At 41.1% G+C, this 15,093-nt stretch overlaps 1 protein-coding gene across 1 annotated transcript in view; it reads left to right on the plus strand.

The window, feature by feature from the left end:
• The window catches only part of LOC118393366 (5-hydroxytryptamine receptor 7), a 36,546-nt gene extending 21,618 nt beyond the window's left edge, over positions 1 to 14,928 (plus strand). The window contains exon 2 of the mRNA XM_035785984.2: positions 12,319 to 14,928. Within this exon, the coding sequence (XP_035641877.1) occupies positions 12,319 to 13,057 (739 nt within the window). The 3' untranslated portion in view covers positions 13,058 to 14,928. The remainder of the gene's footprint in view (positions 1 to 12,318) is intronic.
• The last annotated feature ends 165 nt before the right edge of the window (positions 14,929 to 15,093 follow it).

The raw sequence follows: 15,093 nt of genomic DNA on the forward strand, positions 1-15,093 counted from the left end.
CCACTCAAGGACATTCAGAGACTTGTCCCGAAGCCACTCCTGCGTTTGTCTTGGCTTTGTGCTTAGGGTCATTGTCCTCTTGGAAGATGAAACTTCGCCCCCAGTCTGAGGTCCCGAGCGCTCTGGAGCAGGTTTTCATTAAGGATCTCTCTGTACTTTGCTCCGTTCATCTTTGCCTCAATCCTGACTATTCTCCCAGTCCCTGCTGCTAAAAGATATCCCCACAGCATGATGCTGCCACCGCCATGCTTCACCGTAGGAATGGTGCCAGGTACCCTCCAGATGTGGCACTTGGCATTCAGAGTTTAAACTTGGTATCATCAGACCAGAGAATCTTGTTTCTCATGGTCTGAGAGTTTAGGTGCCTTTTGGCAAACTCCAAGCGGGCTGTCATGTGCCTTTTACTGAGGAGTGGCTTCCGTCTGGCCACTCTACCATAAAAGCCTGATTGGTGGTGTGCTGCAGAGATTGTTGTCCTTCTGGAAGGTTCTCCCATCTCCACAGAGGAACTGTAGAGCTCTGTCAGAGTGACCATCGGGTTCATGGTCACCTCCCTGACCAAGGCCCTTCTCCCCCCGATTGCTCAGTTTGGCCAGATTCCAAACGTCTTCCATTTAAGAATGATGGAGGCCACTGAGTCCTTGAGGACATTCAATGCTGGCAAAATGTTTTTGTACTCTTCCCCAGATCTGTGCCTTGACACAATCCTGTCTCGGAGCTCTACGGTCAATTCCTTCGACCTCATGGCTTGGTTTTTGCTCTGGCAGGCACTGTCAACTGTGGGACCTTATATAGACAGGTGTGTGCCTTTCCAAATCATGTCCAATCAATTGAATTTACCACAGTTGGACTGCAATAAAATTGTAGAAACTCTCAAGGATGATCAATGGAAACAGGATGCACCTGAGCTCAATTTCGAGTCTCATAGCAATGTGTCTGAATACTTATGTAAATAAGGTATTTCTGTTTTGAAAATGTGCAAAAATGTCTAAAAACCTGTTTTTGCTTTGTCATTATGGGGTATTGTGTGTAGATTGCTGAGGATTTGTTATTTATTTAATCTATTTTAGAATATGACTGTAATGTGACAAAATGTGGAAAAAGTCAAGGGGTCCGAATACTGTCCGCATGCACTGTTTAAGTACATCCCTGTGGACATGTAGATTTATCATGTTGGTTAACAGTCTTCCACACAAATTATGATTGGCAGTGAATATTTGATGTGTGTGTGTGTGTGTGTGTGTGTGTGTGTGTGTGTGTGTGTGTGTGTGTGTGTGTGTGTGCGTGCGTGCGTGCGTGCGTGCGTGCGTGGACTTGTATCTAGTCTACACATTACACTTTCACATATTCGGTGAGAGTAATCACTCTCAATTCCAAAACGTATCATTTAGAATTATGATGTTGCTGCAATATGACCACATTTTCCTGCTTCCCTAATCACCACTACTGACACAGGGAGAGAACATAAAGTACCATTATGATGTTGTACATTTCCTGTGAATCACAGATGCAACCAGTTTTTCTTGTAGCTTTTAAAATGAGTAAAGGCAAGGGCAGCAAAGGTAATCTTCTCTCAATTAACAAATAGACTACTTATTTCATGCTGGAATAGACTGTCAGTTCTTTGACACCCACTTAGTAGTTTACAATAGGCCATAGCAGAGTGGAAACATTTCTAGAAATAAAAACCCTTTCACTTAATGTAGAATAACCTAGCTAAGTTTATTTTATGAATCCTCAAACAATCCATCAATGCTACTTTAAATGTACATATGTAGTATGAAAGCAGATCTGTTATATGCTATCCATAGATGCATGTCACAATCTATGTTCACTGTGCGAGAGTACACTTTGTGTTTGCTCACCTGAAAAGGTACACTTCAGGCGTTTATCTACGAGGATAATATAAAGCATAGAGATAACAATTCCTGGCAATATTAAAACTTGTCCCAACTTGTAAAGATAATGAAAAAGATAGAGGGTATGAGCATAAGCTACACCAAATGTGTTTGAAGAGATAAACAATATTGTTTTTCACTGTAAAATGTCCCTGGTAATGGGTAATATTGAGATATAGTTGAGAGTTATGTTGTAGTGTATATATATATATATATATATATATATATATATATATATATATATACAGTATATACATATATATTTGATCTTTCTTTTTTTGTCCTAATCTTTCAGTAATATTTTGTGTTTGCAGCAACAAAGGTAAAACTACACACAGTACCGGCAGATGGACTTTCTGTGACATATTTTTCTGTGACGCAAGTGGATTATTCTGAGTAAAACAAAGACTTACCAATGTCTACCTTTGCCAGTAAAAGTTTGTTTCCTTGTAGGAACATGAATGTCACCACAAAAAACACTGAATCATTGTTGGTCTACATTGATAAAACCTTATGTCTTAGTCACTTATCACTCTCTGTTTGCTGAATTTAGGGCAGTAGACATATTGATATATACTCCAGGGAAGGCTTTCACATACTGTAACATAACCAATCTATCTTATCTTTCCAACTATAGCCTAGCTATCTAACTCGAGACATTTCCCATAAATGTCAAAAGTACAGAGAGAGAGAGAGAGAGAGACATGTTCAGAGTCTGAGCAGATATTTAGAATGCCGTGTGAAGGACACAGGAGGGGAAAAAGCATAACTTTCCACTGTAAGATGACTTTTCTGCTGTTCTATAAAACATGTTATCACGTGTGCTGATGGCACGATCAGGCTGTTTTGAAAGACTGATGCCTCCGTCTTACAGTTCTTTGAAGGAAATCTGAATTCTACCTCTCTCTCTCTCTCTCTCTCTCTCTCTCTCTCTCTCTCTCTCTCTCTCTCTCTCTCTCTCTCTCACTGTATTTTTACGATGTTGACCTGCAAAGTGCTGTTAGGGTTTTAGTAAAAGTGTTTATGGTCCCCCTTAGAGGTTGCAATGCAGATCCCATTCCATTAAGAGGTTCCATTTGACACAGCTACAGTTGAAGTCGGAAGTTTACATATACCTTAGCCAAATACATTTAAACTAAGTTTTTCACAATTCCTGACATTTAATCCTAGTAAAAATGCCCTATTTATGTAAGTTAGGATCACCACTTTATTTTAAGAATGTGAAATGTCAGAATAATAGTAGAGAGAATTATTTATTTCAGCTTTTATTTCTTTCATCACAGTCCCAGTGGGTCAGAAGTTTGCATACACTCAAATAGTATTTGGTAGCATTGCCTTTCAAATTGTTCAACTTGGGACAAATGTTTTGGGTAGCCTTCTACAAGCTTCCCACAATAAGTTGGGTGAATTTTGGCCCATTCCTCCTGATAGAGCTGGTGTAACTGAATCAGGTTTGTAGGCCTCCTTGCTCGCACACTCTTTTTCAGTTCTGCCCACAAATCTTCTATGGGATTGAGGTCATTGCTTTGTGATGGCCACTCCAATACCTTGACTTTGTTGTCCTTAACCCATTTTGCCACAACTTTGGAAGTGTGCTTGGGGTCATTGTCCATTTGGAAGACCCATTTCCGACCAAGCTTTAACTTCCTGACTGATGTCTTGAGATGTTGCTTCAATATATCTACATACTTTTCCTTCCTCGTGATGCCATTTATTTTGTGAAGTGCACAAGTCCATCCTGCAGCCAAGCACCCCCAAAACATGATGCTGCCACCCCCGTGCTTCATGGTTGGGATGGTGTTCTTCGGCTTACGAGCATCCCCCTTTTTCCTCCAAACATTACGATGGTCACTATGGCCAAACAGTTCTATTTTTGTTTCATCAGACCAGAGGACATTTCTCCAAGAAGTACGATATTTGTCCCCATGTGCAGTTGCAAACCTTAGTCTGGCGTTTTAATGGCAGTTTTGGAGCAGTGGCTTCTTCCTTGCTGAGCGGGCTTTCAGGTTATGTTGATATAGGACTCGTTTTACTGTGGATCTTCACAAGGTCTTTTGCTGTTGTTTTGAGATTGAGTTGCACTTTTCGCCACAAAGTACTTTCATCTCTAGGAGACAGAATGCGTCTCCTTCCAATGATGGCTGTGTGGTCCCATGGTGTTTATATTTGTGTAATGTTGTTTGTACAGATGAACGTGGAACCTCCAGGCTTTTGGAAATTGCTCCCAAGGATGAACCAGATTTGTAGAGGTCTACAATTTCTGGCTGATTGCTTTTGATTTTCCCATGATGTCAAGCAAAGAGGCACTGAGTTGGAAGGTGGGCCTTGAAATACATCCACAGGTACACCTCCAATTGACTCAAATGATGTCAATTATCAGAAGTTTCCAAAGCCATGACATCATTTTCTGGAATTTTCCAAGCTGTTTAAAAGCACAGTCAACTTAGTGTATGTTAACTTCTGACCCACTGGAATTGTTATACAGTGAATTATAAGTGAAATAATCTGTCTGTAAACAATTGTTGGAAAAATGACTAAGTAGATGTCCTAATCGACTTGCCAAAACTATAGTTTGTTAACACGAAATTTGTGGAGTGGTTGAAAAACTAGTTTTAATGACTCCAACCTAAGTGTATGTAAACTTCTGACTTCAACTGTATATACAGTATATACACATTCTTAAAATAAAGTGGTGATCCTAACTCCCCTAAGACAGTGAATTGTTACTAGGATTAAATGTCAGGAATTGCAAAAAACTGAGTTTAAATGTATTTGGCTAAGGTGTATGTAAACTTCCGACTTCAACTGTAGCACATTGCGTAATTAACAGTACGATGTGGATTACACAGAAGAAAGGGTAAAGCAAGCATGGACCACCATGATTGGATTGAAGCCATGGACTAGTTAAAGCATACATATTCAGCTTCCATCGATAGACGTCGTTGTATGATAATGAAGAAAGAGTTGACACATTCATGAATATTTGAGTGACCATTTTAGGACCCTCACTAAATGAGTTCGGTTCTATAATTGTTTTGTTTTTTAGGTATAATTACCCGCAATATCCAGAGGAAACGATAGAGCTTATTATCTAATCACAAACTCATATACACACACACTATAATTAAATTTGACATACACACCTGCTCTCATATGTAAAGTGACAGACCAGCTGTGCGCTGTATTAGTGCGCCCATTAGACATTTATCGTTTTGACAGTAATAGCCGGCTATTATCTTTATCTGTGGGAAACTCTATAAACTCCAGTGGTGCAGGTGGTTTCTGAGGCCTGTAATGATCCACTGGGCCATAAAACATCAACGTTTTATTGACCAATACACAGTACCAGCCACTGAACAGGCTCGTTGGTGTGAGGAAGGAAGCAAGAGAAACAACAGAAGAGAGAAAATCTAACATTTCAGGATATTATGTGCTCAAGAGGTTTCAGGGGCAAGGGTTACTGCTCAAACATCCTCCACTTGTAAAGTGGAAAGTGTCGATGAGGCACAGGTCAGACAAATATTAGGTCTACAGATGATATTGTGCTTAAGACTGGCTGGTATGTTTCAGCACCTGCAAGGTAAAAGTAAGAAAATGTCAACACACATGGTCATAAAAAAAGTTAAGAATCCAATAGTGTCACAGGGTAGGGAACAATGGTATGGAAGCCGAAGCACATGTGTAGTATTTATTTATTTAAAAATACTTCATCTGTGCTTGATGGAACATTGCCTATTGGAACCAATGGAATCGTCACAGAAGGGTCCCAACACCACCCATCTGGCTCTTGATCATTCTCTCAATCTGCATTCTCAATCAAATTCTCAAATTATTAGAAAAAATAAATAGATAAAACCGTCCAGGGGTGACTCAGTCAGTGTGTAAGAGACAATGCCAGTTTATATGGGCACTTACTGCTCCTAACTGACCTCTCCGCTCACTAATTTGAACCTTGACCTGGCCAGCGATGGGCTAGACAGCCAGGGTCAGTCAAGTGTCCATACACATACTAAGAGGGGCAGGCGTTAATGGGAGAAAGCCCAATTAAAAGGCCTTTCTCTTTTTTTGCTAACTTAAGATAGGAGTTATTCGGTCACTGATGTCATTATACAGGCACATTTGTGAGAGTCGTTAGAAGTCAACCCCTTTCTCTTGAGATCTGCAACAAGGTAGTGTGGCAGCATACTTTAATACAGAGCTATTCAGTATGAAGATGTGCTGAAGTTGCTGTTTTTCTGTGCATTCAAGTTTTTCCATGGCACTGACATTTTCTTTATATTTAGCAAACAAACCATGAAGCAAGCAGCAAATGTACTGAACGCTGAAGGAAAAACAGCAACATGACAGTTCCCGCGTTCGGAGAAAAATGAACTTCTTTTCAGATTAGCATCAGCCCTGGCTGCACATGTGCGTTTCGTTCAAATCCACTGCTCTCTCATCTGTACAAATATAGGACGTGGTTATTGCAGTTGCACATGACGTCTGATATTTTTACTAAAGCAGGACGCCATTTGAAAAACTCAATCCAATTATTTTGTTGATACTGAAATCCTCCCTTTAAGATAAACCCAATTTATTAGAAAGTTACAGAATTCTACTCTTATTCTTAGAAAGACACTCTATGTAGGCCTAAAAACTATCCAGCCGACTATATTTATTTTTTAGTGCGCTGCTTTTTTAAGAGGGAAGCCATTCCAAATGAGCCACTCCAGCCCAGTTAAATATTTCACCATCTTTCCTATCTCAGACATAAAAGGCTTGAGTGGAGCTCCTGGCTCCTGGAGGTGTGTGACAGCCACTACAACCATGATGTGCATCCAGGCCCTTCCATTCTGCATGTGTGTAGAAAATAGTTCCACTTTACTGTGCTTCACTAGCCTAGCAGAAGTAATGGAACTCTCCATTAGCTCAGCCACTCTGTTTGTCTAGGGCATTGTAATCCCCTAGGGCTCAGGAACACAACAACTGTGGATAGGCCCACATCCATCTGCAACAAAAAAGAAACAAAAAAAGAAGAGCTCAACTACATTTGATAAGAGCTGTCCCTCTTATGTCTCTATCTGGCTCAGTGATAAGTGGTGACATTCTATCAGGGCGTGCATCCCGAATCGCACCCTATTACCTATAAAGTGCACTATTTTTAATCAGGGCCCATAGGGCTATGTTCAAAAGTAGTGCACTGTGAAGGGAATAGGCTGCAACCAGTGTGATTCACCTGTTTCCACTTTGTGTATTCTGGGGAGGTGATAATAACTAATAGACATCTGTGGTGACATATTCATGATCACCTTGATGTTGGACTGGACTGTTTCCCTCGTGTGTTTTTTGTGGTGACACTGGAAATCCATGTTGGGATAGCAAATCTTGATTTACAAAAAACATTCAGATCATGTAAAAGCAGGGAGCCAAGTTGTTAGAAGCGTTGGGCCAGTAACTGAAAGATTGCTGGATTGAATCCCTGAGCTGAGAAGATACAAATCTGTAGTTCTGCCCCTGAGCAAGGCAGTTAACCCACTGTTCTCCGGGTGCCCGAAGACATGGATGTCGATTATGGCAGACCCCTGCACCTCTCTGATGCAGAGGGGTTGGGTTAAATGTGGAAGACACATTTCAGTTGAAAGCATTCAGTTGTACAACTGACTAGGTATCTTTCCTTTCCCTAAAACAGAAAGCTTGAGATTGTGTTACACGTGGGATATGAACCCGGATCACCCACAGGAACAACCAACATCTTAGACTGTTAGATTGAGAGGATATTCCCTCTTGGGCTGAAGGCAGACACAGGTGTTGAAGTTCGCAGGCGGGGCTACCTCATCACGTAACCATGACTGACTCATGTCTGCTACATATGTTTCATGAGTCACTATATCAAGGAGTTTGACTGACAAAAGTATAAAATACTTGCATTCCAGCATATGTAAATCAGTCTAATTCTATAGGGGCAAAGATGGCGATATTAGTGTCCAAATTACGATTGGTTCCTAAAACGTCCGTTATCATGGAAAGGCCAAGCAGTATGAGGCACTGATACAGAATCACTCATGTGTTTTACTTTTCCCACAGATTTTTGTGTTGTTTAATAAAACATTTATGGCACAGAGAGACCGTGACAGCCATCATGTTTTTTTCTGAATTTCCTCAGAGGATAACCGAGTACAGTTTAAGTCATATGTTTACATACACCCTAGCCAAATGCATTTAAACTCAGTTTTTCCACAATTCTTGACGTTTAATCCTAGTAGAAATTCCCTGTCTTAGGTCTGTTAGGATCACTACTTTATTTTAAGAATGTGAAATGTCAGAATAATAGTAGAGAGAATTATTTCTTTCATCTTTTATTTATTTCATTACAGTCTCAGTGGGTCAGAAGTTTACATACACTCAATTAGTATTTGGCAGCATTGCCTTTAAATTGTTTAACTTGTGTCAAACATTTTGGGTAGCCTCCCACAAGCTTCCCACAATAAGTTGGGTGAATTTTCCCATTCCCCCTGACAGAGCTGGTGTAACTGAGTCAGGTTTGTAGTCCTTGCTCGCACACACTTTTTCAGTTCTGCCCACAAATGTTCTATGGGATTGAGGTCAGGGCTTTGTGATGGCCACTCCAATACCTTGACTTTGTTGTCCTTAAGCCATTTTGCCACAACTTTGGAAGTATGCTTGGGGTCATTGTCAATTTTGGAAGATCCATTTGCGACCAAGCTTTAACTTCCTGACTGATGTCTTGAGATGTTGCTTCAATATATTCACAGAATGTTACCTTCCTCATGATGCCATTTATTTTGTAAAGTGCACTAGTCCCTCCTGCAGCAAAGCACCCCCACAACATTATGCTGCAACCCCGTGCTTCATGATTGGGATGGTGTTCTTCGGCTTGCAAGCCTCCCCCTTAATCCTCCAAACATAACGATGGTCATTATGGCCAAACAGTTCTATTTTTGTTTAATCAGACCAGAGGACATTTCTCCAAAAAGTACGATCTTTGTCCCCATGTGCTGTTGCAAACCGTCGTCTGGCTTTTTTATGTTGGTTTTTCAGCAGTGGCTTCTTCCTTCCTGAGCGGGCTTTCAGATTATAGAACTCATTTTACTGTGGATATAGATCATTTTGTGCCTGTTTCCTCTAGCATCTTCACAAGGCCCTTTGCTGTTGTTCTGGGATTGATTTGCACTTTTCGCACAAAGTACATTCATCTCTAGGAAACAGAACGCGTCTCCTTCCTGAGCGGTATGACCATGGTCCCATGGTGTTTATACTTGCGTACTATTGTTTGTACAGATGAACGTGGTACCTTCAGGTGTTTGAAAATTGCTCCCAGGGATGAACCAGACTTGTGGAGGTCTACAAAAAAAAATTCTGAGGTCTTGGCTGATTTCTTTTGATTTTCCCATGATGCCAAGCAAAGAGGCACTGCGTTTGAAGGTAGGCCTCTAAATACATCCACAGGTACACCTCCAATTGACTCAAATTATGTCAATTAGCCTATCAGACACTTCTAACGCTATCATTTTCTGGAATTTTCCGGGCTGTTTAAAACTTCTTCGGGATAGGGGGCAGCATTTTCACTTTTGGATAAATAGCGTGCCCAAATTCAACTTCCTGCTACTCATCCCCAGAATATAAAATATGCATATTATTAGTATATTTGGATAGAGAATACTCTGAAGTTTCTAAAACTGTTTGAATCATATCTGTGAGTATAACAGAACTTATGTAACAGGCAAAACCCAGAGGACAAACCATTCAGATATTATTTTTTTGAGGTCATTGTCTATTCAATTTGTTTTTCATTGGGAAATCAGATTTCTAAGGGAATTGTTTGCCGTTCCTACCGCTTCCACTGGATGTCACCAGTTTTTAGAAATTGGTTGAGGTTATTCCTTTGAATGAGTGTCACATCATGTGTACTTTTTGAGAGTGGCGCATGACTCGAAATGTAGCGTCAGTTTGTTGTCTTCCTGTATTGAAAACAGATAGTCCCGTCTTCAATTTGATCGATTATTAACGTTTAAAAATACCTAAAGTTGCATGACAAAGTAGTTTGAAATGTTTTGGCAAAATTTACAGGTAACTTTTGAGATATTTTGTAGTGAAGTTGCGCAAATCGGAAGCTGTGTTTTTTCTGATCAAACGCGCCAAATAAATGGGCATTTTGGATATATATCGACGGAATTAATCGGGGGGAAAAATGACCATTTGTGATGTTTATGGGACATATTGGAGTACCAAAAAAGAAGCTTGTCAAAGGTAAGGCATGATTTATATTTTATTTCTGCGTTTTGTGTCGCGCCTGCGGGGTTGAAATATGCTACTCTCTCTTTGTTTACTGTTGTGCTATCATCAGATAATAGCATCTTATGCTTTCGCCGAAAAGCCTTTTTGAAATCTGACATGTTGGCTGGATTCACAACGAGTGTAGCTTTAATTTGGTATCTTACATGTGTGACTTAATGAAAGTTTGATCTTTATAGTAGTTTATTTGAATTTGGCGCTCTGCATTTTCCCTGGCTATTGGCCAAGTGGGACGCAAGCGTCCCGCCTATCCCAGAGAGGCACAGTCAACTTAGCGTATGTAAACTTCTGACCCACTGGAATTGTGATACAGTGAATTATAAGTAAAATAATCTGTCTGTAAACAATTGTTGGAAAAATTACTTTTGTCATGCACAAAGTAGGTTTCCTAACCGACTTGCCAAAACTATAGTTTGTTAACAAGAAATTTGTGGAGTGGTTGAAAAACAAGTTTTAATGACTCCAACCTAAGAGTATATAAACTTCCTACTTCAACTGTATATCTATCCTGTTATACTGTGGCCTACATCATGTATCCATTTAACATGGGCTACCCCCGGATATATTAAAAACCCAGTCAGTCTTACCACAGCTGTGTACATGCACTGGGACTGACTGAGAGAGAGAGAGTTTAAAACCAATGGTTTTTTTTTGCATTAGTCAGAGTTGAGGTGGGGGAGTGAGTGGAGTGGTGGTGGCATGACTGTGGCGTTGTGTAACCAAGTTATGACACACACAACCATATTGGGTGTTGCTGTCTCTTTCCTTCTTTTTTGGAAGACTTGTAGGAAACACGGAGTCCATTCTCAGTCAATGTCAATCACTACTGTCTATTGAGAGTAGATAACTGGTTTGTAACCTAACGCTCAGATATTGTACCCCTCCGGTTTGTGCGAAGGATTATTGTCCACGAAACATCACATTTTAGAAGTTTAGGTCTTAAAAAGATTAAATTCCGAAGCCAGTGGTGGAAAAAGTACCCAATTGTCATACTTAAGTAAAAGTGAAGTAAAATAGAAAAAGACTCAAGTAAAAGTGAAAGTCACCCAGTAAAATATACCTAAGTATCAAAAGTGAAAGTATAAATCATTTCAAATTCCTTATATTAAGCAAACCAGACGGTGCGATCTTCTTGTTTTTAACATTTACAGATAGCCAGAGGCACACTCCAACACTCAGACATAATTTGCAAACAAAGCATGTGTGTTTAATGAGTCTGCCAGATCAGATGCAGTAGGGACGACCAGGGATTTTATCTTTAAGTGCATGAATTAGACACTTTTCCTGTCTTGCTAAGTATTCCAAATGTAACGAGTACTTTTTGGTGTCAGGGAAAACGTATGGAGTAAAGTACATTATTCCTTCAGGAATGTAGTGAAGTAAAAGTAAAAGACATAAATAGTAAAGTACAGATACCCTAAAAAACGACTTAAGTGGTACTTTAAAGTATTTCTACTTAAGTACTTTACACCACTGGCCGAAGCCTTTTACAACCGTGATCCGATGGGATTTGTTTTAAGCCATTCCCCGATAATGCACATTTCCCGATTATGCACAGCCTATTGCTTACATATAGTACAGTACACTGTACATTTGAATTCCCTAAAGTCAGTACAGTGTTGTCAGTACATTGTACCCCAAGAGCTGCTCTTATGACCGGAAATGTAGTTCTGTAGATTCCTTTAAGCCTCTTTACAGAAGGGTAAGGAGTCAATGGCTCTTAAAAAGATGATGGAGCTTACACTTGACCATCACATTAAAGAGAGTGTTTTTTTCTTTGAAATGAATAATAAACTCTTTGATGTACTGTACAAGGCTAAGACTACGAGCAGCCTTGATGTATTTAGGGCGGGAGGCTGCTCTTTTGTTGCTCAAGGTAATGATAAGCAAGCAGTGCTGTAGTGTTTTCTCAGAGGGGACAAAACTTTGTAAAACAAGCAGATGATAGAGGAGACTCAAACAATTGCAAAAACAGGCAGGTGATTCATTGTACTAATTTCAGAGTATAGTACTCCTTATCCTGCTGCCCTAGTGTCTTTATGTTTTGCATTGTATGTAGCCTGCTTGCATTTCTAAATGGGATAATAAAGTTTATCTGGCTAAATTATTTGTGTTTCTTCTCTCTCAGGTATCTGGGGATCACCCGCCCCCTCACATACCCAGCCAGGCAGAATGGCCAGCTGATGGCCAAGATGATCCTGGGGGTGTGGCTGGTGTCCGCCTCCATCACCCTGCCACCCTTCTGCGGCTGGGCCAAGAACGTCCACGCGGGCGGCGTGTGCCTCATCAGCCAGGACTTTGGTTATACCATCTACTCCACGGCTGTGGCCTTCTACATCCCCATGCTCGTCATGCTCTTCATGTACTACAAGATTTTCAGGGCCGCCCGCAAGAGTGGCCTCAAGCACCGCTTCACCGACTTCACCCGGCGCGAGCGGCTGGAGACGGTGGCAAGCGAGGCACTGAGGATGCAGGGCCTGAAGCCACAGGGCGTGGCCGAGGAATGTGCGGTGCTGTCCCGTCTGCTGACTCGCGAGCGCCGCAACATCTCCATCTTCAAAAGGGAGCAGAAGGCTGCCACCACGCTGGGGGTGATCGTGGGCGTGTTCTCCATCTGCTGGCTGCCCTTCTTCATCCTGTCCACGGCCAGGCCCTTCATCTGCGGAGTGGAGTGCAGCTGTGTGCCCATCTGGCTGGAGAGGTTCCTCCTCTGGCTGGGCTACGCCAACTCCCTCATGAACCCCTTCATCTATGCCTTCTTTAACCGGGACCTGCGCTCCACCTACAAGGATCTGCTGCGTTGCCGCTACCGCAACATCAACCGACGCCTGTCCGCCGTAGGTGTGCACGAGGCCCTTAAGGTGTAGGAGGAAGAGGAATTTCTAATCCTGTCCTCATTGTAAAGACTACTGGCTGCTACTCTTTGTGATTGTATAATAGAGGCTGAGGGATGACCTGTGACCTGTGGCTGTAGATAAAGACAGAGACAGACTGTCAATACCTCTCTAACCCGCTGTAGAGACACAGAGACAAGGCCATCACACAGTTCTATTTTGGGACACAAAACCATAGACCGTATTTGACGGCCTATTTAAGTTGACACTGGCTTTGTGCATATATGCTACAATTCAGTCCTGACTTCATATTCATGTCAGGAAGATGATGCATTGACTTGGGAAATCACATGCGGACCCTGGCGATAATTCTAGGTCATTAAAAGCATGGGCTGCAAATGGATTTCTGCACAATGACATTTGCTAAATTAATGCTTGCGCAAGGGGTGCCATTGGCTGTTGACTTAAACCAGTGAAGGTCACAGAATCTGTATCTATGTAAATGTTTCCAGTTCAACTTGTCTGTCGTCTAGTAGGTGATGATGGTGAACAATTGAAAGTGGTCTGTTTAGGAACATGTGAATCTATTACATATATTAGGCAGGCAAGTGTTTAATGTTCACCAAACAGAAAGCATCCATTGTCAGTTTATTTTCAGACATGCCTTTGAACACATCTATCTCTGCAAAGTCAACCCAATGGACACCCACACAGACCCAGGGGAAACAAACACAGTACATGGCCAAGATGATATATTCCTTTGGAATATAAATCGTAATGTGAATGAAGGCTAACAAACAAAAGTGAATCTTGTAATGTTACCACAAAGCACTTGAGGGTGGTATGGATAACAAGCCTGTGATTTGACGTGATTTAATGGGGAAGATGCTAGAGAGGTGGTACAACAAGTAGGCCTAATGGTTAGAGTTGGAGAATGTTCTGGAACAAGCTACATACATCTCTGAGAAATGCCCATTTACAAAATCCACAGGAATCCTCAGCATTTCATTTGGCATTCATTGTTCAGTGGATTCTGCTTGAAGCTCACATCTGTCTAACATGCTATGCATTATCCATGGAAGACCAGCATGTTGTGCATAGTCAGTTTGACATAGCTCAGCAGCACAGTGGTTCATACTTCACTTCACCCTAGCACACTTAGGCACATACATGTAAAACATGTAGAAGGTGCCCACCGGGCACACACTGGTTGAATCAACATTGTTTCCACGCCATTCTAATTAAATGATGTTGAACCAACGTGGAGTAGACGTTGAATTGACGTCTGTGTCCAGCGGGTGATGACAGATCTTAAACATTTTCTCCAAGTTGAGTTTTCACAACACACAAACAGTTGGTTGGCTGCACGAAACAGACAGATTTTCCCTACTGATTTGATTGTGTTATAACAAAAGCTTATCAAATTGTTCAACTATGATCCATTAAGGAAAGGCACTCATTGTGCTGATGAGGTTCTCCCAACAAGGAATGAGTCCACCCATCAAAGTCTTCATCGCTAATGCCTGAAGCAGCAGGTGTTGCTACTTCTGCTCTCTTTCATAGCAGGATGTGGTCAAAACTTTTATGAACTCTGCATCAACTTGGTTTATTCACAACTCTGTTCTGTTGTAATCTGTGTAAAAAAAATGGTATAGTTGAAGCAGTGTGTGCTTTTCTCTACCTCGATTTTCGGAAAATTCTTGTTAATTATTGCAAACAGATATATTCCTGGCTTGCACTATATTTTGTCATATGATTCCTTGTTATTTAAGTGTCTAGTGTCGACGGCATTCATTGACATACCCTTCTACAACTGCTTTGCGAACGTTATTCTCCAAAATGTACCTGGAGAAATTAGAGTATATTTCTTTCATCACTTTGTAAATAAAGCAGCACTTGGTTTAAAATCAAAAATGGGTTTCTGCCAGAATGCATATATATTCCACAGTCACTCAGACATGTATGTGGTCATAAACTATTTAATACCCATAGATTTAAAAGCTCTGCCAGCTGTTTCACACTTAAAACAAGTGTTAACGTTTTTTTCCCGGTGAAGGAGAGGAGGACCA

The sequence above is a fragment of the Oncorhynchus keta genome, chromosome 14 (genome assembly GCF_023373465.1).
Source record: "Oncorhynchus keta strain PuntledgeMale-10-30-2019 chromosome 14, Oket_V2, whole genome shotgun sequence".
NCBI lineage: Eukaryota > Metazoa > Chordata > Actinopteri > Salmoniformes > Salmonidae > Oncorhynchus > Oncorhynchus keta.